Here is a 21820-nt window from a genome sequence, read left to right as displayed (position 1 = left end):
AATGCATGGAAGCCATTGGTCTATGTTGCCCAATGTCGAGTTCTAGATTGAACTCCCCAAAACAAATCTGGGTCTAGCAAAGTCACTCATTTAGTGGAAGACACGTGGCTATGCGCCAAAAATGTCCCTGTCAATATGTTTCACTTGGGATAATTTGATATTATTTAGAAGACTCAATTTTGTGGTTATATGAAATTTATTCCTTGTGCATACTATCTTTCAGTGCTTTGACTGTATTTTGGAAGTTTATTATATATAAAAATAATATATTAGTTATTTTTTTTAGAAATAATTTCAACACATGGTGTCTGTTCTTAGTGGTTTACTCTTTAGTTTAATTTTATAGATTATTTCACAATTGATAAAATTTTTTTTTTTTATGGAAGAAAATGCAATTTATCTAATTAATTTTATAAATGAGTAAATTAGAGGTTGTTATTCTTAGTGTTTATCATGCACTCTTATTTTGGTTTTGGCGTTGACAACCATCATTATTGCTACCACCGCTACATTTATTACAATTGCGTCTACAAGAAATACTATAATTATTTGTGCAAGTTGAATGACATTACTACTATGTTTGTTTTGGGTGGAAAAACATATACGGAAAATATTTTATACTTGACAAGGATGTTTGGGTGGATTGGAAAATACGGTCAAATTGAAATCAATTTTAGTTTGAGAGAGAGAGAGAGAGAGAGAGCGTTTGGCAGATATGTTAGATTATAAATATTTTTCAGTAGTCATTTTACGTACAAACCAAACATTGGAAACTATTTTTTGGTGTATTTTCCAGAACACAACCAAACAACTGAAAATATTTTTCTTTTAAAAAAATATTTTCACCTGAAATTTTTTTTCATTGAGCTAAACATAACCTACATGTATTCGAAGCTTGTTTACGAAGTTGTAAATAAACATAAGAAAAAAAGTCACTTAAAAAAAAAAGAATGTTTTTCATAAAGAACTAAACAAGCGATAGCATTCCTGAGTTAACTTTAACATAGAATTCTATATATCTTAACCAATGCATAAGTAATTTAGATTTCATTACTTCATCAAAACTTACATAAATAATAAAATAATGTTAGTGTAAGTTTATTAAAAGCTGATGATGTGGCAAAAATTAACCAATTACTATGGTACTACTTCAATTTAGTCCCTATACCTTTCTCAATTTAGTCCTTTAGTCAATTTAATCTCATTTGTACAGGTATGTTAAGTGTTGACTAATTCCTTTAAAAAAAAGGGCGTTGTTTAAGTCCAATTTTTGACATTGCAAAAAGAAACAATCTCTCTTTTTGGGTTTCTTTGTCAATTGATTTTATAGTGAAAAGATATCTTAGTAATTTTTATCAGATTTGGATAAGGTGTAATACGTTAGTCGATGTAATAGCTATCAATAGATGAGATTAAGAGTTGAAAAAAATAACTTTCAATATCCACCGAATGAACAAAAAAGTAAAAAAAGAAGTAAAAACGTAAAAATTATTGTAAAAATATTTTGTGAGTGAGGAGGAATATTTGCACCTGATCCAAATCCATTTTTAATAATGAGTATTAAAATGTTTAATAAGAATTGTATAACGAGTTTCTCTATGAACTCCAGAGAAGAGAAGGTAAGAGGCAACTGTGTTACAAACTGACCCCAATAATATACACTTGGGCTTTTCAGCCCAATTAGGCCTAATCGGTTAATCCAACTTAGACCCACCCATATTCTGCCCCGACACGGGCCCATAGCAATTAGCAAAGGTCCCATTTTGCAAAATCGCTCAAAAACCCAAACCAGAGAACTCAGCAGCAGCGAGAGTCAGAAACCAGAAGAAGAAGAAGAAGAAGAAGAAGAAGAAGAAGCACACACAAATGTCTTCCTCAACCGTCCTTCGAGAGCTACAGCGCGATTTCGAAGCCAAATCTAACGATCTCAGCAAACTCCAAAAAGGCATGTATTTTTTTATTTATATGGTATTCGTATTTACACCCAAATTTTGGGTTATCGATGGCTAGATTGAATTTGGTGTTTGTGAGAGATTAATGGGGTTTGTGTGATGAGGAAGATGGGCTCTCATATGCTGGATATTCTTTGTTGTACTTGATGGATTACTGTATTTCTTCAGTAACTAACGCTTATTAGTATGAGAAAATCCTCGTCTCAGCTGTGCAAGGCTATTTCATTACAGTAACACACTATGTGCTAATAAATTGATTTTTGTTTGAATATATATTTTTTTTTAATTTCAAAATTTTTACTTTTTATGCACGTGTCTGAAATTGAAGCACTCTAAGATGGTATATAATTTGTCAGATATTGCAAAGAATCATCAAGTGAGAAAGAAGTACACTATCCAGCTCGGCGAGAATGAGCTCGTCCTCAAGGTCTCTCTCCCTCTTTCTCATTTATTTATCCCTTTCCCTTTTTTAATATCTGTTTGTTTAGTAGGAAAGTGAAGGAAAATGAAGTTTTTAGCAGAAGGAAAGTGAAAATAAAAATTTTTAAGTTAAGTGAATGCTGTTGGGAGTATATTTTGGAAGTTTTATGCGATGCAATTTTCCATAATGCTGATTAGGTTTGTCTTAGATTTGACTGAATGAAGGATTCTGAGGGTTTTGATTGCAAGCGAGCAAAGTGGTGATATCAATTAGGTTTGAACTCTTTGTTTGTGTTTGTAGGAGTTGGATATATTGAATGAAGATGCAAACGTGTACAAATTGATCGGTCCAGTGCTTGTGAAGCAGGATTTAGCAGAGGCAAACGCGAATGTGCGCAAGAGAATTGAATATATCTTGGCTGAATTGTATGCTTACTTTGGAACTCATTCTTGCAATCTTTGCATCTTTTAATCCACTAGTTGAAAAGTAAGATTTAGGGAACCATGAATTTTGGATAGATGGTAATAGGAAAATATAGATGGTAATTTTGGGTCATTTTTATAGTTAGTCCATAGTAAGAGATTACTACCTGGAAAAAAAAAAAACTGCACTTTATCCTCATAAATGATAACTTCATGTATCTTGTACTGATAAAGGCATATACTTCTCTAACCACATTTTTTTTTTTGATGGAATGAAGTCAGTTTGCTCAAAAGAGTCATTGGCTCCGTCCCTTGTCATAATTAAAGTCCTTAGCTTCCTCATTTAGTAGTTACTAAAGTAACTAAATGCATTTTTAGATGTCTAAAGCTTGACTAGGAATGTAGGATATTTTATTGTAAAAAAATATGTGCGAGTTAGTTTCCTGCCATTCAAAATATGTCTCACAACAGAAAATTTTAATCAATGGCTGGCAAATCTCCTTAACTTTGAATTTAACCCATTCAATGGAAAGAGTGTCTACACAATGACCAATGCAGAATATGATCACATAACGTATTTCACATCTCTATCATTACACTTCCTTACAACAAATAACTTGACGCATATTCTAATAAAAATGACATGGGAATTCATGTAGCCTGTAAATTTTTTTATTTTTTTTACTGCTTTTATTCACGTAAAGAATTATTTTTTTCAATGTTGTGCTGCTTATTTTGTAAGGAACTTGGAGTTTTCAGGTTGGATTGTTTCCTAATGTTATTTTTTATTTTATTTTACTGTTCTCTCTCTCTTGATGCTTTGCACTATTACTTGGAACTGATATCCTATGATATCTTTTACTGGAATGTGCTATGTGGGGATGTAAAATATTTCCAGTTCTGGTGGATGGTCTCACCTCTTATCAGTATAAATTTTTGGGTTTATTTGAAAAATATAATCTTGCATTCTAAAGTTCTCTGTACCATCAAATTTCTTCTTGCACATTTAGAGACACTGAAATATCCTTGGCTAAATTGAAATCATTACTGCTTCACACCTTGTTTGAGTGGTCCCAGGCTTGGGGTTATTCATTGTACTTCTATATTTGAGTTTCATTCTTCTATTAGATTTGATGGTTGATACTTTGTAATTGTTTGAGAATATTTGTGTTCATCATCGTGAACATGAAGTAGTTGTTCTTATTAATAAAGCTTCATTACTATTATAAAAAATGCGTCATTGTCATCATCATCATCTAATTATTATTGTTGTTGCTGCATGCATTTGACTGTAAATTTTTTTCTGCATACTAGGAAACGTCTTGATGGCAATCTTCAAGACTTGGAGGAGAAGCAGAATAGCAAGAAAGAAGCGGTTTGTATTCTACCTTTCCACATGCACACACACATGCGCGGTTCTTACTGTGATATCATTAGTTTTTCAAGTTCATCATACTCGTGATAATGGGTTGTTACTAGGTGAAGAATCTTAAAGCATATCAAATTAAAAAAAATTGTTTTCAGAATGGAATTTGATGGAATATTTGGGAATTTGTGGAAAACTGGAAGTTTAAAGCTCATCACAACATATAAATATAAATTTATACAAACTCCAACGCCAAAATTCCATTTTTCTAGTTAGAAGCTTGCAATGTGCAAGATTTTCTGGTGACATGTTATCTTGAACTGTGAATTAAATTTATAAAAATTCTTCTGTGATACTTGAGTAAAATAAATGTATGTTCCACTTGTCACATTTAGCATAAGAAGATTCACTTGTGGAGCATCCATAGTCGACCCCAAAATTTTGGGACTAAGGCTTTTTATTGTTGTTGTGGAAGGTAACTACTATATATGTATATATATATATATATGTATGTATGTATGTATGCATGTATGTATGTATATTTGCAAAAGTTAGTTGTTTGGATTTGAAGTTCTTACTCGAACACTAAGTGTTTGGTTTTCTTCAAGGTCAAACCATGATCTTGGGTGTCATTTATGCATGATGTTTAATATAAATGAAGGTTGTAGATTTTCTGTGGTTTAGGAAGTTGAAAATTTTAAGATGGTAAGTTTTGGTAGATTTAATAGAACTGTTAGAGATGTATGTGACAATATTATTGTTTGATTAGGGATTGTGGCAATTTACATAGTTCATAGAAGTCTACTGAACTAAATTGAAAGTATTGGAGGAGGATTAGAGTGAAAGGATGAGGTTTCCCTGTCATTGGAGAACACCATTTTCAACTCTCTCAACAGGGGACATATGTCGAAGAGGGAAGCAAGCTTGTTGAGAGTGGTTTTAAAAAGTAGGTCCTTGACTTATTGTAGAGTGTCCTTGGCTGTAAACAAGGTACTCTTCCAATGAAATATTGAGGCCTTCCTTTGGGAGCTAAATTCAAGGATAAGACAATATGGAACCCAATTCTGGAGAAGATAGAACGGAGATTAGCAAAATGGAAACGTTTGTACTTATCCAAGGGAGGTAGAGTCACTTTAATTAAAAGCACTCTATTTAATTTACCCTCTTATTTTCTATCTTTATTTCCTATTCCTACTTCTGCGGCTAACCGAATTGAGAAACTTCAATGGAATTTCTTATGGGGTGGCATTGGTTATGAACCAAAATTCCATTTGGTTAAATGGGCTACTGTCTGCATTTCCATTGCTTTGGGTGGTTTGGGGATAAGGAAGGTTAGACTTTTTAATGAAGCTTTGCTTGGGAAGTGGCTATGGAGATTTGGGATGGAGAGGGCTGCCCTTTGGAGGCAAGTGATAGTGGTGAAATATGGTTGTGGATGGGGTAGTTGGTGTACTAGGCCTACTAATGGTCCATATGGTGTTGGCTTGTGGAAAAATATTAGTCGGGGATGGCCTTCTTTTTCTCGCCACATTCTATATGATATTGGGGATGGGTCTAGGGTGAAATTTTGGCAAGATTGTTGGTGTGGTGAAACATCTCTTGCAGTTTGCTATCCTAAATTGTTTAGATTTTGCCGAGATCAGGAGGTTAATGTGGCTGAGATTATGAAGTTCGATAACAGAACCTTGTTTAGGGATGTAAGTTTCTTTAGGGGTGTGCATGCTTGGGAACTAGAGGTACTGGCCGGTTTCATGGATACCATATATGGTGCTTCGATGAGAGGGTTTGGTGAGGATAAGATGTGCTGGAGATCTGATAGAGAGAAGGGCTTCATGGTTAAGGATTATTACAATCTCTTAGTGGGCTCTAATGATGATTAATTTCCTTGGAAAAGCATTTGGAAATAGAAGATTCCTTCTTGAGTAGCTTTCTTTGTTTGGATTGTTGCTTTAGGGAAATGCTTAACGATTGGAAATTTACGAAAAAGGAAGGTTTGGATATTGGATTGGTGCTATATGTGCAAGTGTAATGGTGAATCGGTTGATCATCTTTTTCTTCATTATCCGGTTACAATGGATATGTGGGCTATGGTGTTTGGTTTGTTTGGAGTGAGCTGGGTTTTGCCACAATCTGTAATGGGGCTTCTAGCATGTTGGCAAGGCAGTTTTGGCTGTCATCGAAATGGGTATATATGGTTGATGGTTCCCTATTGCTTATTGTGGTGCCTTTGGAGGGAGATAAATAGTTGGTGCTTTGAAGATAAGGAGAGATCTATATCAGACTTGAAGCTATTTTTTTTTAGAACTTTAATGGATTGGTTGGCTGCTTTGCGGAACCAATCATTTTTATCTTTTCTTGATTTCTTAGATTCTTGTAATTTTTGTTCTCAAGTGTTTGACCCCTTGTACACTCCCTGTGTACTAAGGTGTTCCCCTTTTTTGATATCAATAAACTTTTTACTTATAAAAAAAAAGGTAGGCCCTTGAGCTCATGCAAGTGAAAGAATGTAAAGGGGGTTGAGAGGGAGGAATGGGAGTGGAGGTGCACTTTTTTTGTTATTTAGTTGAAAGGATAGAAGGTAAAGGAAAATTAAAAGGATGGGGCTTCTTCTGCACCCGCCATTTTCAATGCTCCCAATGTGGACAGATTGGAGGAATGAAGGCTTTTTAAGAGGGTATGCGGTTGCCTCTCCTCCATTAGCCATTCCAATCAGGGTATAATGTTAAAATAATGTATCTGTTTTTCCTTTCTTCATCTTTAGGCTTCTATCAAACTTGACCTTCTTTCCATTTTCCCCCTTCTTCCCAGCAATCCTTTCTTGCCATTTATTTCAACCAACTTAAAACTTAGAAAGAGGGATGCATTTCATAGCCAATGGCTGATTTGCGATGTCAATTTTCAGTGTCCAGTTTAGAGTTCCTATAACCATGAAGCTAAGATGAAGGGCTTTTTATGCAAGCCTTGGTATGTTTTTCTGAAAATCTAATGCTATATATAAATGCAAAAGTTTTTTCCTACAATTAAGGCTGTTCTGCCGCATAGGAAAAAAAAAGCCTATCTAACTTTCTGTCATGTTTACAATAAAAAAACGAAACATTATTCTGTTTCAGCAGTACTAAAACACCGTTTAACTTAATAAAATTCAATAAAACCGTTTAACTGAATACAGAAGCCCAAAAGGATCGAGAGAGATACAGAGAGGTTGAGAGTTTGTAAGGCGCAGAGAGAGAAAGAGAGACATCTCAGGGCCGCTGCTGCCACTGTCCATCCCCAACCACCAGAAAACTGGCTTTCCTCAACCGTCATGCTGCTGGAACCGTTATGGGTAAGGTTATTTTTAATAATAAAATACTGAAAATAAAATAGAATGACAGATTCTACTCAAAGAGAGATACCACCGATCCAATGCCCCCTATTAGACGACCAAAACCACTATACAGAGACTCCACAAGGTGCGAATAGAGAGATTGTTGGTAAAGTTCTCTCTTTTTCTGTTAGGTTTAGGCTTGAGTACTTTGGATGGACTGGTTTTAATTCAAGTTTGATTTTAGATTTTGGTTTATATAATAAGGTATTTGGGTTAGAACTGGTTTGGTTTTGCATATTTGTGTTAGATACTTAGATTTGGTGTTGTTTTGAGTATTTTGGGTAATAAGGTTAGAAAGGAATTAAATAAATGCACAGTGCAAATACAACAATCAATATTAAATTTCTCTGCAATTTCTTAACTTTATGCGTTATTTAAACAGATTATATTTTTGGAAGTTATCCCATTTTTTTCCAGTTAAAAACAATTTCATTTTTCAATAGAAACAGGAAATTAGATGATGATTTGCCATAAATATTGATGTGTATATATTTTGTTACAATAAACAATAAGATTCGTTTATCTAGAACAGGTGATTGCTAAGGAGGCTTACATGGTGATAACTCACTGTAAAAATCTACATTTTTTTTTCTTTCAAGGCTACGTGATTGTTCCTATTGTTTGTTTTAAAGCTTTTCTCAAGATTTGTCTGTTCTGTTAAGGGTAACTGGAACTCTCTCATATGTCATCTTAATCTCTTAAGGGGTATATAGGATGCCAATAGAATGAATTAATTGCTTTATGGCAGATGCTACATGTGATCTTAAATATGCACAATTTCCCATGTCATCTTCAATTTGCTTATGTTATATGTAATTCCTTAACACACGTTCTCTGTTGAAAAAAAATTGTTTTGGCCGTCTAATATTGAATTAGATCTGTTATAGAAATGAAAATCTACTCTTAAAATTTGATTAAAAATATGAAATATAGTCTTTAACCTCTGCAATACATATAAATGCAATATAAACATTTCTAAGCCTTAACACTAGAAATTTGGACGTGGTAATAGTTTCCTAACCACAGTGGGAAGGTTGAGATGTGCACTCTCTTTAGTCTGATGCTGAGTTCCATGCTTTGCCTTCTCAACCCTCTTTTTTTGTTTTAAAGGACTAGTTAGATGTTAGCAGATTGAGCACAAGATTCTTTCTTCAATATCTCTGCTTAATTTTAGTAGAATCTCACTTTAGCCACTTATAGTAATAAAAAATAAAAATAAAATTCTTCAACTAATCGAATAATTGATCAACATCCTAGGGAAAATAGGATCTGGGTGTATGCTTTTTGGGAAGTAGACTAACAATGAAGTATTTCTTGTGACTCAATTTGATTTTTCTTCAAACTTGTTCTTATTCTTGTAACTGAAAGCAAAAGTGAGGAGTTCTGCTTTTGTGGTTTACAAGTAAAAAACAAAAATCCCTCTCCTCCCAGCCAGAATTTCCTCATTGCTTTCACTGCTGCTCTGTTTGTTTTTGTTGATTATTGACTTTAGGGCGGAGTTGGCAAGTGTAAAATTTTGGAGAAAATATCTCTTGTAAGAGCATCCACAATAGTGGTGCTAAATAGCTATATTGTTATTTTAAGCACCACCAATACTTAAAAAGCATGCTGCGGTAGTGGTGCCATAGCTAAAATTTTTTAGCTTCTTACTACAGTGCACAACCATTTAGTGCACAGCCATAAATGGCTGTGCACTCTAGCAAGAAGCTAAAAAAAAAAAAAAAAAATTTATTAAACTTCTCTCTCCTCTCATTAAAAAAATATTTTCTCTTTTTCTTTCTCTGTCTCTCTCTCCGGCTTCTCTTCTCTTCTCTCATTTTATTTTATTTTTCTCTCTCTAGCGCCTTCCTCATCTCCTCTCTGCTTCACTGGCTAGCTTGCCGACCACAGAGGTTTCATAAAATCCATATAAAAGCCCACCGGATTAGACACCTAGCCACCAGAAACAACACTGGATCGGACCATTGCCATCGAAGCAACGTCAATCCACCAAACCCACAGATCATTAAACCCATCCCAACGACCCACCACCACTACCACCACCAACGATAGAACGCCCACCACCACCACCACCACTGCCTGCAGTAAGCGACCCACCACAAACCCGCGCATCCATAACCACCTCAAAACACAAACGCACATCACAAATCACAAACCCACGGTAGATCGGTTAGAGTAGAGAGAAAGATCACAAACCCATGGCACAACCCAAACCCAGAACCCACAACCCACAGGATCCTCGAGAGCTTCGATGAGTTCGTCTCCGGCGCTGGTAAGGAAGGTTTCGGGATAGTGATGGGTGGGAAGGAGAGTGTGGTGACGAGACTTGCTGGGAAACGAAGGGAGAGAAGTGAGAGTGGAGAGGCACGACATAGAGATAGAGAGAAAGAAAGAAATTAATAAAATAATGTAGTAGATATATTATTTTATTGTGATGTTTATATTATTTTATTGTGTTGAAAGCTAAAATAGATTTATTAATGTTGGATGTTTTGTAAAGTGAGTAGATAAAATAGATAAAGTAGTATGATGCCAAATAGCTAAAAAAATAGCACCATTGCTGTGGATGCTCTAATAAGGATGGTCTAATAAGCATCCCAAGGCAACCATGTGAGAAGCCAAGCGAATACCATGTGGGAGGTTGGTGGGACCAACTTTGACAAAAGAGTATAAAATTGAATTACATGATATTCACTCATTAGCGTTGGCTTGTTATATGGCTGACTTGGTTGACCTGCCACAAGATATACTTTCTCAAGATTCTGATACCTAGTTGTTTACAAGTTTGTCTTGATGTTTTGTAGTTAAATTTTGCTACTTCGAATTTTCATTTTAAAGATTGTCTGAGAAATACTTTATGGTTTAGTCAAAAAATCTTTGTATACTCTGGTTAAATATCAGTGGTGCACACCATGCAATGTTGAAACCTTTTGTTCACTTATTGTTTGCTTGTTAAAATTTCAGCCGTATATGTTTGTTTACTAATTTATCCAGTTTGGATCATATATTTTAATGACATTAATTGTTTTATTGGTTGTCATCTTGCAGATCTTCAAGTTACAAGAGAGGATTCAGTCTCTCCAGGCTGGAAAAGCCAAAGCATAGTTTGCTTTCACATTAGTATTCACCGTTGGATTTTTAACATGTTTTATAAATCTCTATGGATGCTTGGATGTAGATACTTGTTTCTAATTGAGGCTGCATTTCGTATTACAAACTCTTAGTATTGTTATAGTCATAGCCGTTGTGGAATGTTAAAATTGTTTGTGATATCGATTTTTGTGTTTAGTTATCCTTCTTCCAAACTCTCTCTCTCTCTCTCTCTCGTATTTTTTTATTTTTATTTTTAAAAAGAGAATCTGGATTTGCTGAACGTTAAACGAAAACATAATGCTTTGCCATTGAACAGAATAATAATTGATGAATTATGCTTGAAGGTTGAAACTGAATTGAGATATTCTCAGTTCTCACCCGTCAAATGTACTCTGCTATACCGTGGAATCAAAATGCCTTGGACTGTTGTTGCTTTTGTTTTTTGTTTTGTTTAAAACCAAGAATTGTGCTAAAAATGCAGTTCTAATTGGAAGTCATTTTTAAGTGAAGGGTCTGTAGGATTTAAAATTGATCAAGTTAGTGTCTGTATGGGATCTCCTTATTTTACTGAAACTGAAAGCTTTTTATTGAAAGTATTGTAGATAGAGGTAAAGGTTAACTGAAATAATATCGTGGAACCTATAAATAGTATCAAAAAGTACAATAAGATTCATAAATTGTAACAAAAATAAGTTGAATAGTAAAATAAATTGACAAAAATAAGTGTTGCCAAACGCACACTAGTGTGGCATCAAAATCTCCATTTTGTAATGCCTTGAGGAGTTCAAACTACAGTTTTAGGGGAGAGCCATTTGACTTTCTTAATGAAGAATCAGTTTAGGAGGGTATTCAAATTGTACGCAAGGGTGGCCAAGACCAAGAGCAGAAAATGAAGATATATGCCTCTGTAAGTTTTTGACAACCGAGAACATAGTGGTGAACAAACAGATGCTTATGCAGTGGATTAAATTGTTGATGTGATACTAACCAATATGTGGGCCTCGTGTTGTTGTGAGAGGTTGAGTGTATACACCTGAAACATATATACCATCTCTGAACGAGAGGAGCAAGAGCTGGTCAATAAAACCAGAGTAACAAATCATATGACACGTGAGAATGCAGGAACAAGCATTTAGCAATCCCCTGGAAAGCAAAGAGTCAAAAGGCTAATCTCCATTTGGATAGCCGCTGGCGTCCGGCGTCCAGCATTTTTGCCTTTTTTTTTTTTTTTGGGGGACCACTGCTTCTTGTACTGTTCATGTTTCATGAACAGTATATTAAGGCAAAGTTATAGTGTTTTCAGCCGTAAACAGTAACTCAAAAATTATTTTTTTATTGTTTTCAGTAATAAGTTTTCAATTTTCAATTTTCTGTAAAATAAGCAGTATTTAAACACACACTAAAGAGGAAAAGGCAAAAAGTTTGGGGGAGCAATTAAGGGTGACTGCTATGTCGAAAGAGATGAAGCTAGGAGATTCAAGAAATTCAGAACACTATCATGAATGTTCGACACTTATATATATATATATATATATATATATATATATATATTTATATATATTCAAGAAGCTCGGAACACTAATCATGACATGCAGTTCGACGTTTATTGCTCAACCAAACCACTCAACGGGTATAGTCCTTCTTAACGAACCATCCATCTTTCATATTGGGTGCAGCATGCTCTGGTACATTCTTGTGATTTTTGTTTTTGTTTTTGTTTTGTTTTTTTTTTTTTTTTTTTTTTTTTTTTTTTGTTTTTTTGTTTTTTTTTTTTGTGTGTGTGTGTGTGGCTAATTTGTTCTTTCAAAGTCCACCTCACAAACATTACAAACTCACAACATTTACATAATATTTAAAAGCTTAACGGTATAAGTGTAAGTGTAGCATTTAATATTATTATGTTTTTGTTAAGTCACTTGGTCCATGTCAATTGTAAAATCTATTAGTAAATAAATAAATGAGTTATTTAATTGTTTTGTTCAAATCTATAGTACATGAAGTCATTTAAGTTTTTTATTTTAAAATTAATATGAATCAAACAATATGATCTTCAATTAATGACTCTTATGAATATTTTTATTTAATTTTTAAATAGTAAAAAAATCATTTAAATGATATTGTGTACTAACTAAAAAATTTACAAAGTGACATGATTAGTTAGAATCACATCAACAACATAATAAAAAAATTCCTAATTATTTTTGTGGGGCCCAGCCCAAAATAATGGGCTAAGTAAACTACGGGCCCGTTCGAGAAGAATCCTGTCCAAGGAGAAGTCATAGCCCAAACATTATTTAAGCCCAATTGCGGTAAAAGAAACCTGTCCAAGGAGTAACTCCTCCTTGGACATTACGAAGTCCGGATCAAGAGCTCGCCCTAACCATTGCAGCTTACCCTCTAAGCATATAAAAAAGAATAAAACCTAAAATATCTCATGGAAAGTTGTCACCACCACATTAAATGTCACAACCACTCTTTTGGCCGCATTAATGAGGAAAAGACCCCTAAACAGTGCTACATTGGCCACTGCAACTCACAAAGGAGTGATAAGGGTGTCTGATAGGACAGGTGCTCAAGTGGGGGTTTAGATGATCAACAAGTGTAAGGTTCAGATAAGAATGAGAGACCTATATAATGTAGTGGAGTTCCTCAAAGAGGGGGAGAGAAAAAAATGTATTACCTGTACCCAGGAAATAGAATCTTCTGTTGAATTTCCATTCTTGTGTTTTTTTGTTTCTGCAATAACGTTGTCCATGCATCAGACCGACTAAGTTCATTGAGACTAAGTTCTTTGACCCATCCTCTACAAAGATTTATTGTGTGTTGCGCCTTGGGCCAAGGTTTGATCAGTAGGATTTGGACCAGGAAAATCGTGTGACTACAATTGGCACCGTCTGTGGGAAGAACTAGGGTATCAGCTAGCGCAACGATTGAGCATGGCAGAACTAGGTCCACACCAGGAGGATCCTCACCAGGCTAACTCCCAGCAGACACAACCCGTTGAGTCCCAGAGACAAAATAACCCTGCCAACCCAGGCAGCAGAGGGAATCGTGAGGGAAGTGTGCATATTATCCGGACGAGCCAGAGTCACACTCAGATAGGTAGTCACGTATCCCAGAGGCGAAATAGTCATTAGGCCATGCAACGAGAGATAGATGACCTGAAAAGGAAGTTACGACGTGTGCGGCGAAAACGATCTCCCTCTGGCTCAGATGAGTCCTCTAATGCGGAGGATGCGAGTTACCGACGGAGGTCAAGGACCTCTCCAAGTGAAACCTTTTCTTACGAAAGGGAACCGCGCCCTGTACGGAAGTATGAGAGCCCATCCAGCAAGGGTTCGGGAAACGATGCTATGAAGAAGGCGCTGGACTGGGTTTCAAGGTCACCCTTCACGTATGGAATCGAAGGGGCTAAGCTGCCTCGACGCTTCAACCAACCAGCGTTCGCCATCTATAACGGCCGAGCAGACCCGGTAGAGCATGTGAGTCAGTTTAACCAAAAAATGACAATCTACTCGCAAAATGAAGCCCTAATGTGCAAAATCTTCCCATCCAGCTTGGGATCAATGGCGATGAGGTGGTTCAACAGCCTGAAGACAAATTCCATAGGCTCCTACAAGCAGCTCACTCAGGCTTTCTGCTCCCGCTTTATCACAAACACCAGAGTCCCTCGACCCCTCAGTTCGCTATTGTCCTTATCCATGCACGAAGGAGAAACCCTGAAAGCATACTCGGATAGATATTGGGAGGTGTATAACGACTTAGATGACAACCATGATGATGTTGCTATCAGCACGTTCAAAAGCGGTCTCCCCACCGAGCATGGCTTAAGGAAATCCCTCACTGGTAAACCAGTTGCCGACGTTCATCAGTTGATGGACAAGATCGACAAGTACAAAAGGGTGGAGGAAGATCAGCTGCAAGGAAGGGGAAAGGAGAAGGTCGTCCCCCCCAAAACAAATGATTTTAGGTCGGAACGGTATAACCCTAGCCAGCCAAGGAGAGATTTTTCGCGACAGGCTGGACAAAGTAACACGCAAACGGTGAATGCTGTGTTCAGGGAACCAGTACAACAGGTGCTGGAGAAAGTAAGGAACGAGCCCTATTTCATATGGCCAGGAAAGATGGCTGGAGACCCTTCCAAACGTAACCAGAACCTGTACTGCCACTATCATCAGGACCATGGGCATACCACTGAGGATTGCAGGAATCTATGGAATCACCTAGATCAGTTGGTCCGAGAAGGGAAGTTGCGTCACCTTCTGCACCCCTCAAGCGGCCATCCCGGACAAGCAATACAAGAATCTTGAAAGGATGTGTCCTTAAGACCCCCCACCGGAACGATACATGTTATCCTCGCCGCACCAGGAAGAACTGGACCCCCCCCAGGGTACTGACTGTTGATCAGCTCCCCTCCGAGGACAGGCAAAGGGAACCCAAAAGGTCGAAAAAGGGAAGCTCTTTGATACTGGAATTCTCGGACGAGGATAAGAGAGGAACTATTCAACCTCACGATGATGCCTTAGTGGTTACGTTAAGAATTGGAGGCTTCGATGTGAAAAGGGTGTTAGTAGATTCAGGGAGTGCGGTGGAGATAATGTACCCTGATCTATACAAGGGGCTGAACTTGAAGCCGGAGGATTTGACAGCTTATGACTCCCCCCTTATCAGCTTCGAAGGGAGAACTGTTACACCAAAGGGGCAGATCCGACTACCCATACAGACTGGGTTGGAGGTGGTGGAGGTAAATTTTATCGTGGTCGACGCTTACTCACCCTACACCGCAATAGTTGCCAGGCCATGGATCCACGCCCTAGAAGCCGTATCCTCCACACTTCACCAAAAAGTAAAATACCCATCTAGAGGACAAGTAGAAGAGATCCGAGGAGATCAGGCCGTGGCCAGGCAGTGTATGGTGGCCGCCATCTTACATCGGCTCCAGAGAGCTCATAGCAACCAGCCGCCTCGGCAGGGTAAGGCGATGGGCTAGCCGAGGAGATAAGGTGTGAAAGTTTAGATAAATTCGCTGTCAACAACGACTCGGAGAAGTTTTTTCAGGTCGGCTCTGAGTTGCCTTCTCAAGAAAAAGAGGAACTGGTCAGATTTCTCAGAGGAAATGTCGATGTGTTTGCATGGGACGCCTACGACGCCCCGGGAGTTGATCCTAGCCTTATTTGTCACCACCTGAACGTTAACCCCTCTTCCACTCCGAAGAAGCAGCCACCCCGATGCCTTTCAAAGGAACATGCTAGTGCCGTAAGAGACGAAGTGGCAAAACTGAAAAAAGCAGGGGCTATTAAAGAGGTCTTTTACCCCGAATGGTTGGCAAACACGATGGTGGTAAGGAAGAAGACAGGGAAGTGGAGAGTCTGCGTGGACTTCACGGACCTGAACAAGGCGTGCCCAAAGGACCCATTCCCCTCACCCGAATCGACCGATTGGTGGATGCAACCGTGGGCCACCCTCGAATGAGCTTCCTGGACGCCTTCCAGGGCTATCATCAGATACCCCTTGCGTTAGAAGACCAGGAGAAGACGGCTTTCATGACGCCCATCAGAAATTATCATTATAAGGTGATGCCGTTTGGACTAAAGAACGCAGGGTCAACCTATCAAAGGATGATGACCCGGATGTTCGAGCCACAGCTGGGCAAGATCATTGAGGTTTACATAGACGATATGGTTGTGAAGAGTAAAAGGGTGTCCGAGCACGTGAAAGACCTTGAAATAATCTTCGCTATCTTAAGGGAGCACAGGTTGCGGCTGAATGCTTCCAAATGTTCATTCGGGGTCGGGTTTGGGAAATTCTTAGGGTATATGGTAACCCACAGGGGAATAGAAGTAAGTCCCGATCAAATCAAAGCAATTAACAGCCTACAGGCTCCTCAAAATCCGAGGGAAGTGCAGAAACTTACTGGCATGATTGCAGCATTAAACCGGTTCATATCGCGATCAGCGGATCGATGTCGACCTTTTTACCTCCTGATAAACAAGTGGAAAGGGTTTGAATGGTCGGAGGATTGTGTTCGAGCCTTCCAGCAACTTAAGAAATACCTGTCACGACCACCCATCATGTCCAGCCCTGAGGCAGACGAGGTGCTGTTTGCGTACGTCGCTATAGCTCCCCATACTGTAAGCCTGGTACTGATACGGGATGATAATGGGGTGCAGCGACCGGTTTACTATGTGAGCAAATCATTACATGAGGTCGAGGTGCGATACCTACCTTTAGAAAAGGCAATTCTGGCGATAGTACATGCCACTCGAAAGCTCCATCATTACTTTCAGGCGCATACGGTCATCGTTCTAACTCAGCTTCCCCTTCGAGCGGTGCTTCGAAGCGCTGACTACACAGGAAGGATCGCCATGTGGAGTGTGCTTTTGGGGGCCTTTGATATTAAATATATGCCCAGATCCTCCATCAAAGGTCAGGTCCTCGCAGACTTGGTAGCGGAGTTTGCTGAACCCTCTGTAGAAACAATAACCGAGCAAAAAGACAAGGATGGAAAATCGGTTGGCACAATTTCAGCAGGGGGAACCTTGCATTGGAAGGTCTATGTGGATGGCGCAGCCAACCAGAGAGGATCCGGAGTTGGAATAGTTTTAGTATCTCCAGACGGTGCTGCCATTGAAAAATCACTGAGACTCGGGTTCTCGGCTACGAACAATGAAGCCGAATACGAAGCCTTACTTCAAGGGATGACGATGGTTCAAAGATTGGGCGGAAGGGTAATAGAAGCGTTCTCGGACTCCAGATTGGTCGTCGGCCAAGTGACGGGCGAGCTGGAAGCTAGAGACGTTAGGATGCAAGAGTATCTAGGACAAGTCAAACGCCTACAGACGAGTTTTGAGTCCTTCAATCTGACGCACATTTCCAGGAGTGTAAACACCCATGCAGACTCGTTGGCCACTCTCGCCACGTCCTCGGCGCATAATCTGCCGCGAATGATCCTTGTCGAAGATCTAGTCCAAGCAAGTCCCACTAGAAGAAACCCGACCCAGGTCCATCAGATCAGAAAGGGTCCCAGCTAGATGGACCCCATAAAAAACTTCCTCCAAAACAACATCCTACCGGAGGGAAAATTGGAGGCCGAGAAGATGCGCAGGAATGCTCCTCGGTTCTGGCTATCAGAGGATCACAAACTATACCGGCGCTCCTACTCTGGGCCGTACCTATTCTGCGTACATCCAAAAGAATCCGAGTCTCTACTTGAAGAGTTACACGAGGGAATTTGTGGAAGTCACACCGGAGGAAGGTCGCTGGCACACAGGGCACTCACCCAAGGATACTGGTGGCCGAACATGCAAAGAGAGGCCCAAGAATACGCTAAGAAGTGTGATCAGTGCCAGAGATTCGCCCCAAATATCCACCAACCCGGAGGGGTCCTCAACCCCCTCTCTAGCACAATGGGGTCTTGATATTGTCGGTCCTTTCCCCAAAGCTGCGGGGAACAAGCGATATATAATAGTCGGAACCGATTACTTCACTAAATGGGTGGAGGCTGAACCTTTGGCCAACATTAGGGACGTGGATGCCCAGAAATTCATCTGGAAGAACATTATCACCCGCTTCGGAACTCCACGCACACTTATTTCAGACAACGGTCTTCAATTCGACAGTAAGAGCTTTAGGGAGTATTGCCGCGAGTTTGGGATCATTAACCGATATTCCACTCCCGCCTACCCCCAGGGAAATGGGCAGGTCGAGGCCGTGAACAAGTCATAGTGAACGGACTGAAGAAAAGACTGGATGAGGCAAAGGGGAGATGGGTAGAAGAGCTCCCACACGTCTTATGGACCTATCGGACAACGCCGCGACGGTCAACCGGTGAGACCCCCTTTTCGATGACTTATGGGGCTGAGGCCGTGCTCCCAATCGAGAACAACTTTCCCACACTGAGGTCTAACTCATTTACCCCAAACAGTAACGACGAGTTATTGGGAAGAAGTCTAGACCTAGCCGAGGAAAGAAGGGAAAAGCAACGATCCATATGACCTATTATCACCAGAAGCTAAGACAAGGATATGACGCCAATGTTAAACTTCGACCTTTAGGCCCGTGTGATCTCGTAATGAGAAAGATTCTTGGCAGCGCAAAAAACCCCTCTTGGGGCAAGCTGGGGCCCAATTGGGAAGGGCCATATCGCATCACATCCGTGGCCGGGATAGGCGCTTACTATCTAGAAGATTTGGATGAAAAAACTGTACCTCGACCATGGAATGTAAATAACCTTAGAAGATATTATTATTAATGAAAATGGCTTAGCCCATGTTTTGTTTCGTGATTATCATGTGCCTACTGGTCTATTTACAACTATTCATAGTTTTAAACAGAACCTAAGTCCTGCATGGCTCCTTGGACCACAGACTTAGGGGAAATTATTACTTGTGGCAACTATTCATAGTTTTAAACAGAACCTAAGTCCTGTATGACTCCTCGGACCACGGACTTAGGGGAAATTATTACTTATGACAATTTATCCAAGTTTTAAACAGAACCTAAGTCCTGCATGGCTCCTCGGACCACAGACTTAGGGGAAATTATTACTTGTGGCAACTATTCATAGTTTTAAACAGAACCTAAGTCCTGCATGGCTCCTCGGACCACAGACTTAGGGGAAATTATTACTTATGACAATTTATCCATAGTTTTAAACAGAACCTAAGTCCTGCATGGCTCCTCGGACCACAGACTTAGGGGAAATTATTACTTATGACAATTTATCCAAGTTTTAAACAGAACCTAAGTCTTGCATGGCTCCTCGGACCACAGACTTAGGGGAAATTATTACTTGTGGCAACTATTCATTGTTTTAAACAGAACCTAAATCCTGCATGGCTCCTCGGACCACAGACTTAGGGGAAATTATTACTTATGACAATTTGGGAAATTATTACTTAAGGGAAATCATTTTAAGGCGTGCGCGCAGTCTAGCATCATTGCAACCCTCATTCAAATTCGCTGCACAACATCCTTTTTATCTCGACCGTTTATATTTATTTATGTCGTTGCAAGCGTTAAATAAAGGAATGGTACTAGCATACATCCATAGAAAGCAAAGCAAACATTCTATATTAATATTCCGAGGTCAATACAAAGAGAGGTCCTTACAAAAGAACGCAAAAACAGGACGACTCTCATTCAAAAAAAAAAATGGGGAATACAAAAATTAAAAGCCTAAAAGCTAAGCCTTAGCAGGAGGATCTTTCTTCTGCTCTGGCTGATGAGGAGGATCTTTTTTCTGCTCTGGCTGAGGAGGAGGAGCCTCGGTGGTAGAGTCTGTGGCAGGATCCTTCGCTTTATCAAGCACAGGGATGGCATCAGGCACCGCTAGATCCTGCTCCGAAGCCGCTTTGGCGCCATCAGGATTCTCTCGGATCTCCTAAGGATAGAAGATGTTCTCGGGCAGTCTCAGCGCTGAATCCGCAGGAATTCCTGCAGCATCAAGGGCATGAGCCCATGAGATGCTGCAGTAGTCCCTGCACACCTCGGGGATCTCCTCAGATAGCCTGGCCTCCGTTTCTTGGACCTCGAGCTGGCGAGAAGTATTCTTTTCAGCCTCTGCAGCCTCTCGGATCAGCTGAGCCTCCTCTTTTACCCGCCGTAGCTCATCCTCTACTTTTTTTTAGGGTAGTCTTGAGATCCAGCACTGCCTGCTTCTCGGTGGCAAGGTTGATCTGGGTCTCGTACAGCTCTTTGCGCTGATCCTCCGCCTGGGTCTCGGCACTTTTTAAACCGGCCTCTGCACTCTTGCGCCGTTTCTCCGACTCCTTGAACTTCTCCGTGAGTTCAAGGTGATCGTGCTTGAGGGACCCCAAGGCTTTCTCCATCTCCGTCCGAGACTGGGTCTCAGCCTCAGCCCGACTGCGATTATCACGACAAAACTCCTCAGCCACAAATACCTGCTGAGTAATCTGCGAACAAAACAAGATTGGTTTAGAATTTAACAGGGTTAAATAAATTAATTTAATAAAATAGTAAAAGGGTCACTTACTATGGCGAGATCCCTTTTGAGGGATAGGAAAATCTCAGGCTGAGAGAACCGCCTGTGAGCCTCCATATCCCGAGGAAGGAGTAGGGGTTACTCCAAGGCATCAGCTACGTACCCTGCTCGGCCCCGGTTATAGTCTCGGATCGATGCATTGTAGGGGATAGCAACCCCATCTAGCTCCAGCTTGGGGCTCCATGTACGCGGGGTAGCGCGCACCTCAGCACGGTTCTCCTCATCCTGGCTTTCCACGGAGTCACCCCTTCTGCTCCTCGGCACCCGGGTGGTTTTTTGTTGCTTGGTCGGCTGGGCAACCACCTCACCTTCCTCAGGAGCGTCAACCGGCCTTTTCTTCTTCAGGTCCGGATTAACCTTGAGGCCTAGGTCCGAGGGAATCTGAAAGACCACAAGGGGAAGGGTCTGGGCCTGTGACTGAGTTGGTCCTTTTGATGATTGACCTTTCCCTCGGGAGGCCATCAACTCGAGTAAAGTTTTTCCCTTACTGGCCATGGGGTCTATCTCTTCGTCCGAGGGGTCATCCAAGCAGGCTATGATTAAGGGAGCACCAACTGCGGAGTGTTGATCCTGCTCTCCTTCAGGATCAGAAAGCTCAATCAAGGGGGCTTGCTGAACCTCCTCCTCAAAATAAAACTCGTCTATCTCTTCCTCAAGGGAAAGACGAGATGATTCGGTTTCCCCTTCAGCCGGAACAGCAACACCAGGGTGGTCTGGCGGAGGTAGTTGCTCTGCTAGCAAGGGATCTCGAACACCGGGTAGCACGACTGGTGGAAGATCACGTCGAGCTAGGAACCCGGTCTTAGACACGTCAATCCTAGCCAACCTCGGACTGCCAGCCCTTATGGCGTGACCGATGGCTTGGAAAGAGCGGCTTAGAGGTTGATAGCCCAGAACCAGATGAGCTGCACGTAACTGTCCGTCCTCAGTAACGTAAATTTCTGACCTTAGAAGGTAGTTCAACGCCGGCACGTTCACGAGGCTTAGCCGAGGAGCGACATGAACTTTATCTGCAAACGTCCAAGAGGAGTGGGATTAGTTCATGAAATTTTTCAAGTGTAAAGAAAGCGAGAAAAATAACCCCCCAATACTAAACCCTTTCCCGAAAAGGATTGGCCCTAAAGACGCCACACCTGGGACTCCTGCCCGAGTTGGACAATGAATACCATCGCTCCACTCCCCTGAAGCAATAAGGA

General features: G+C 40.2%; 1 protein-coding gene across 1 annotated transcript; it reads left to right on the top strand.

Annotated features, from left to right (window-relative positions):
• The first annotated feature begins 1748 nt into the window (after positions 1-1748).
• Positions 1749-10820, top strand: LOC115992522 (prefoldin subunit 6-like). Its single transcript, XM_031116728.1, has 5 exons — positions 1749-1945; positions 2309-2379; positions 2674-2798; positions 4110-4170; positions 10577-10820. Exons 1-5 carry the CDS (start codon positions 1867-1869, stop codon positions 10631-10633), a joined length of 393 nt encoding a protein of 130 aa, XP_030972588.1. The 5' UTR covers positions 1749-1866; the 3' UTR covers positions 10634-10820.
• The last annotated feature ends 11000 nt before the right edge of the window (positions 10821-21820 follow it).

The sequence above is a fragment of the Quercus lobata genome, chromosome 5, assembly GCF_001633185.2.
Source record: "Quercus lobata isolate SW786 chromosome 5, ValleyOak3.0 Primary Assembly, whole genome shotgun sequence".
Taxonomy (NCBI): Eukaryota; Viridiplantae; Streptophyta; class Magnoliopsida; order Fagales; family Fagaceae; genus Quercus; species Quercus lobata.
Note: the sequence above shows the minus strand (reverse complement) of the source record. Positions and strands in the feature narration are given on the sequence as shown.

Coding starts and splice junctions, on each gene's coding strand:
- LOC115992522 (XM_031116728.1), top strand. CDS start 1,867: ATGTCTTCCTCAACCGTCCTTCGAGAGCTACAGCGCGATTTCGAAGCC. Junction 2,380..2,673: donor AGAATGAGCTCGTCCTCAAG/GTCTCTCTCCCT, acceptor TTGTGTTTGTAG/GAGTTGGATATATTGAATGA. Junction 4,171..10,576: donor AGAATAGCAAGAAAGAAGCG/GTTTGTATTCTA, acceptor GTCATCTTGCAG/ATCTTCAAGTTACAAGAGAG.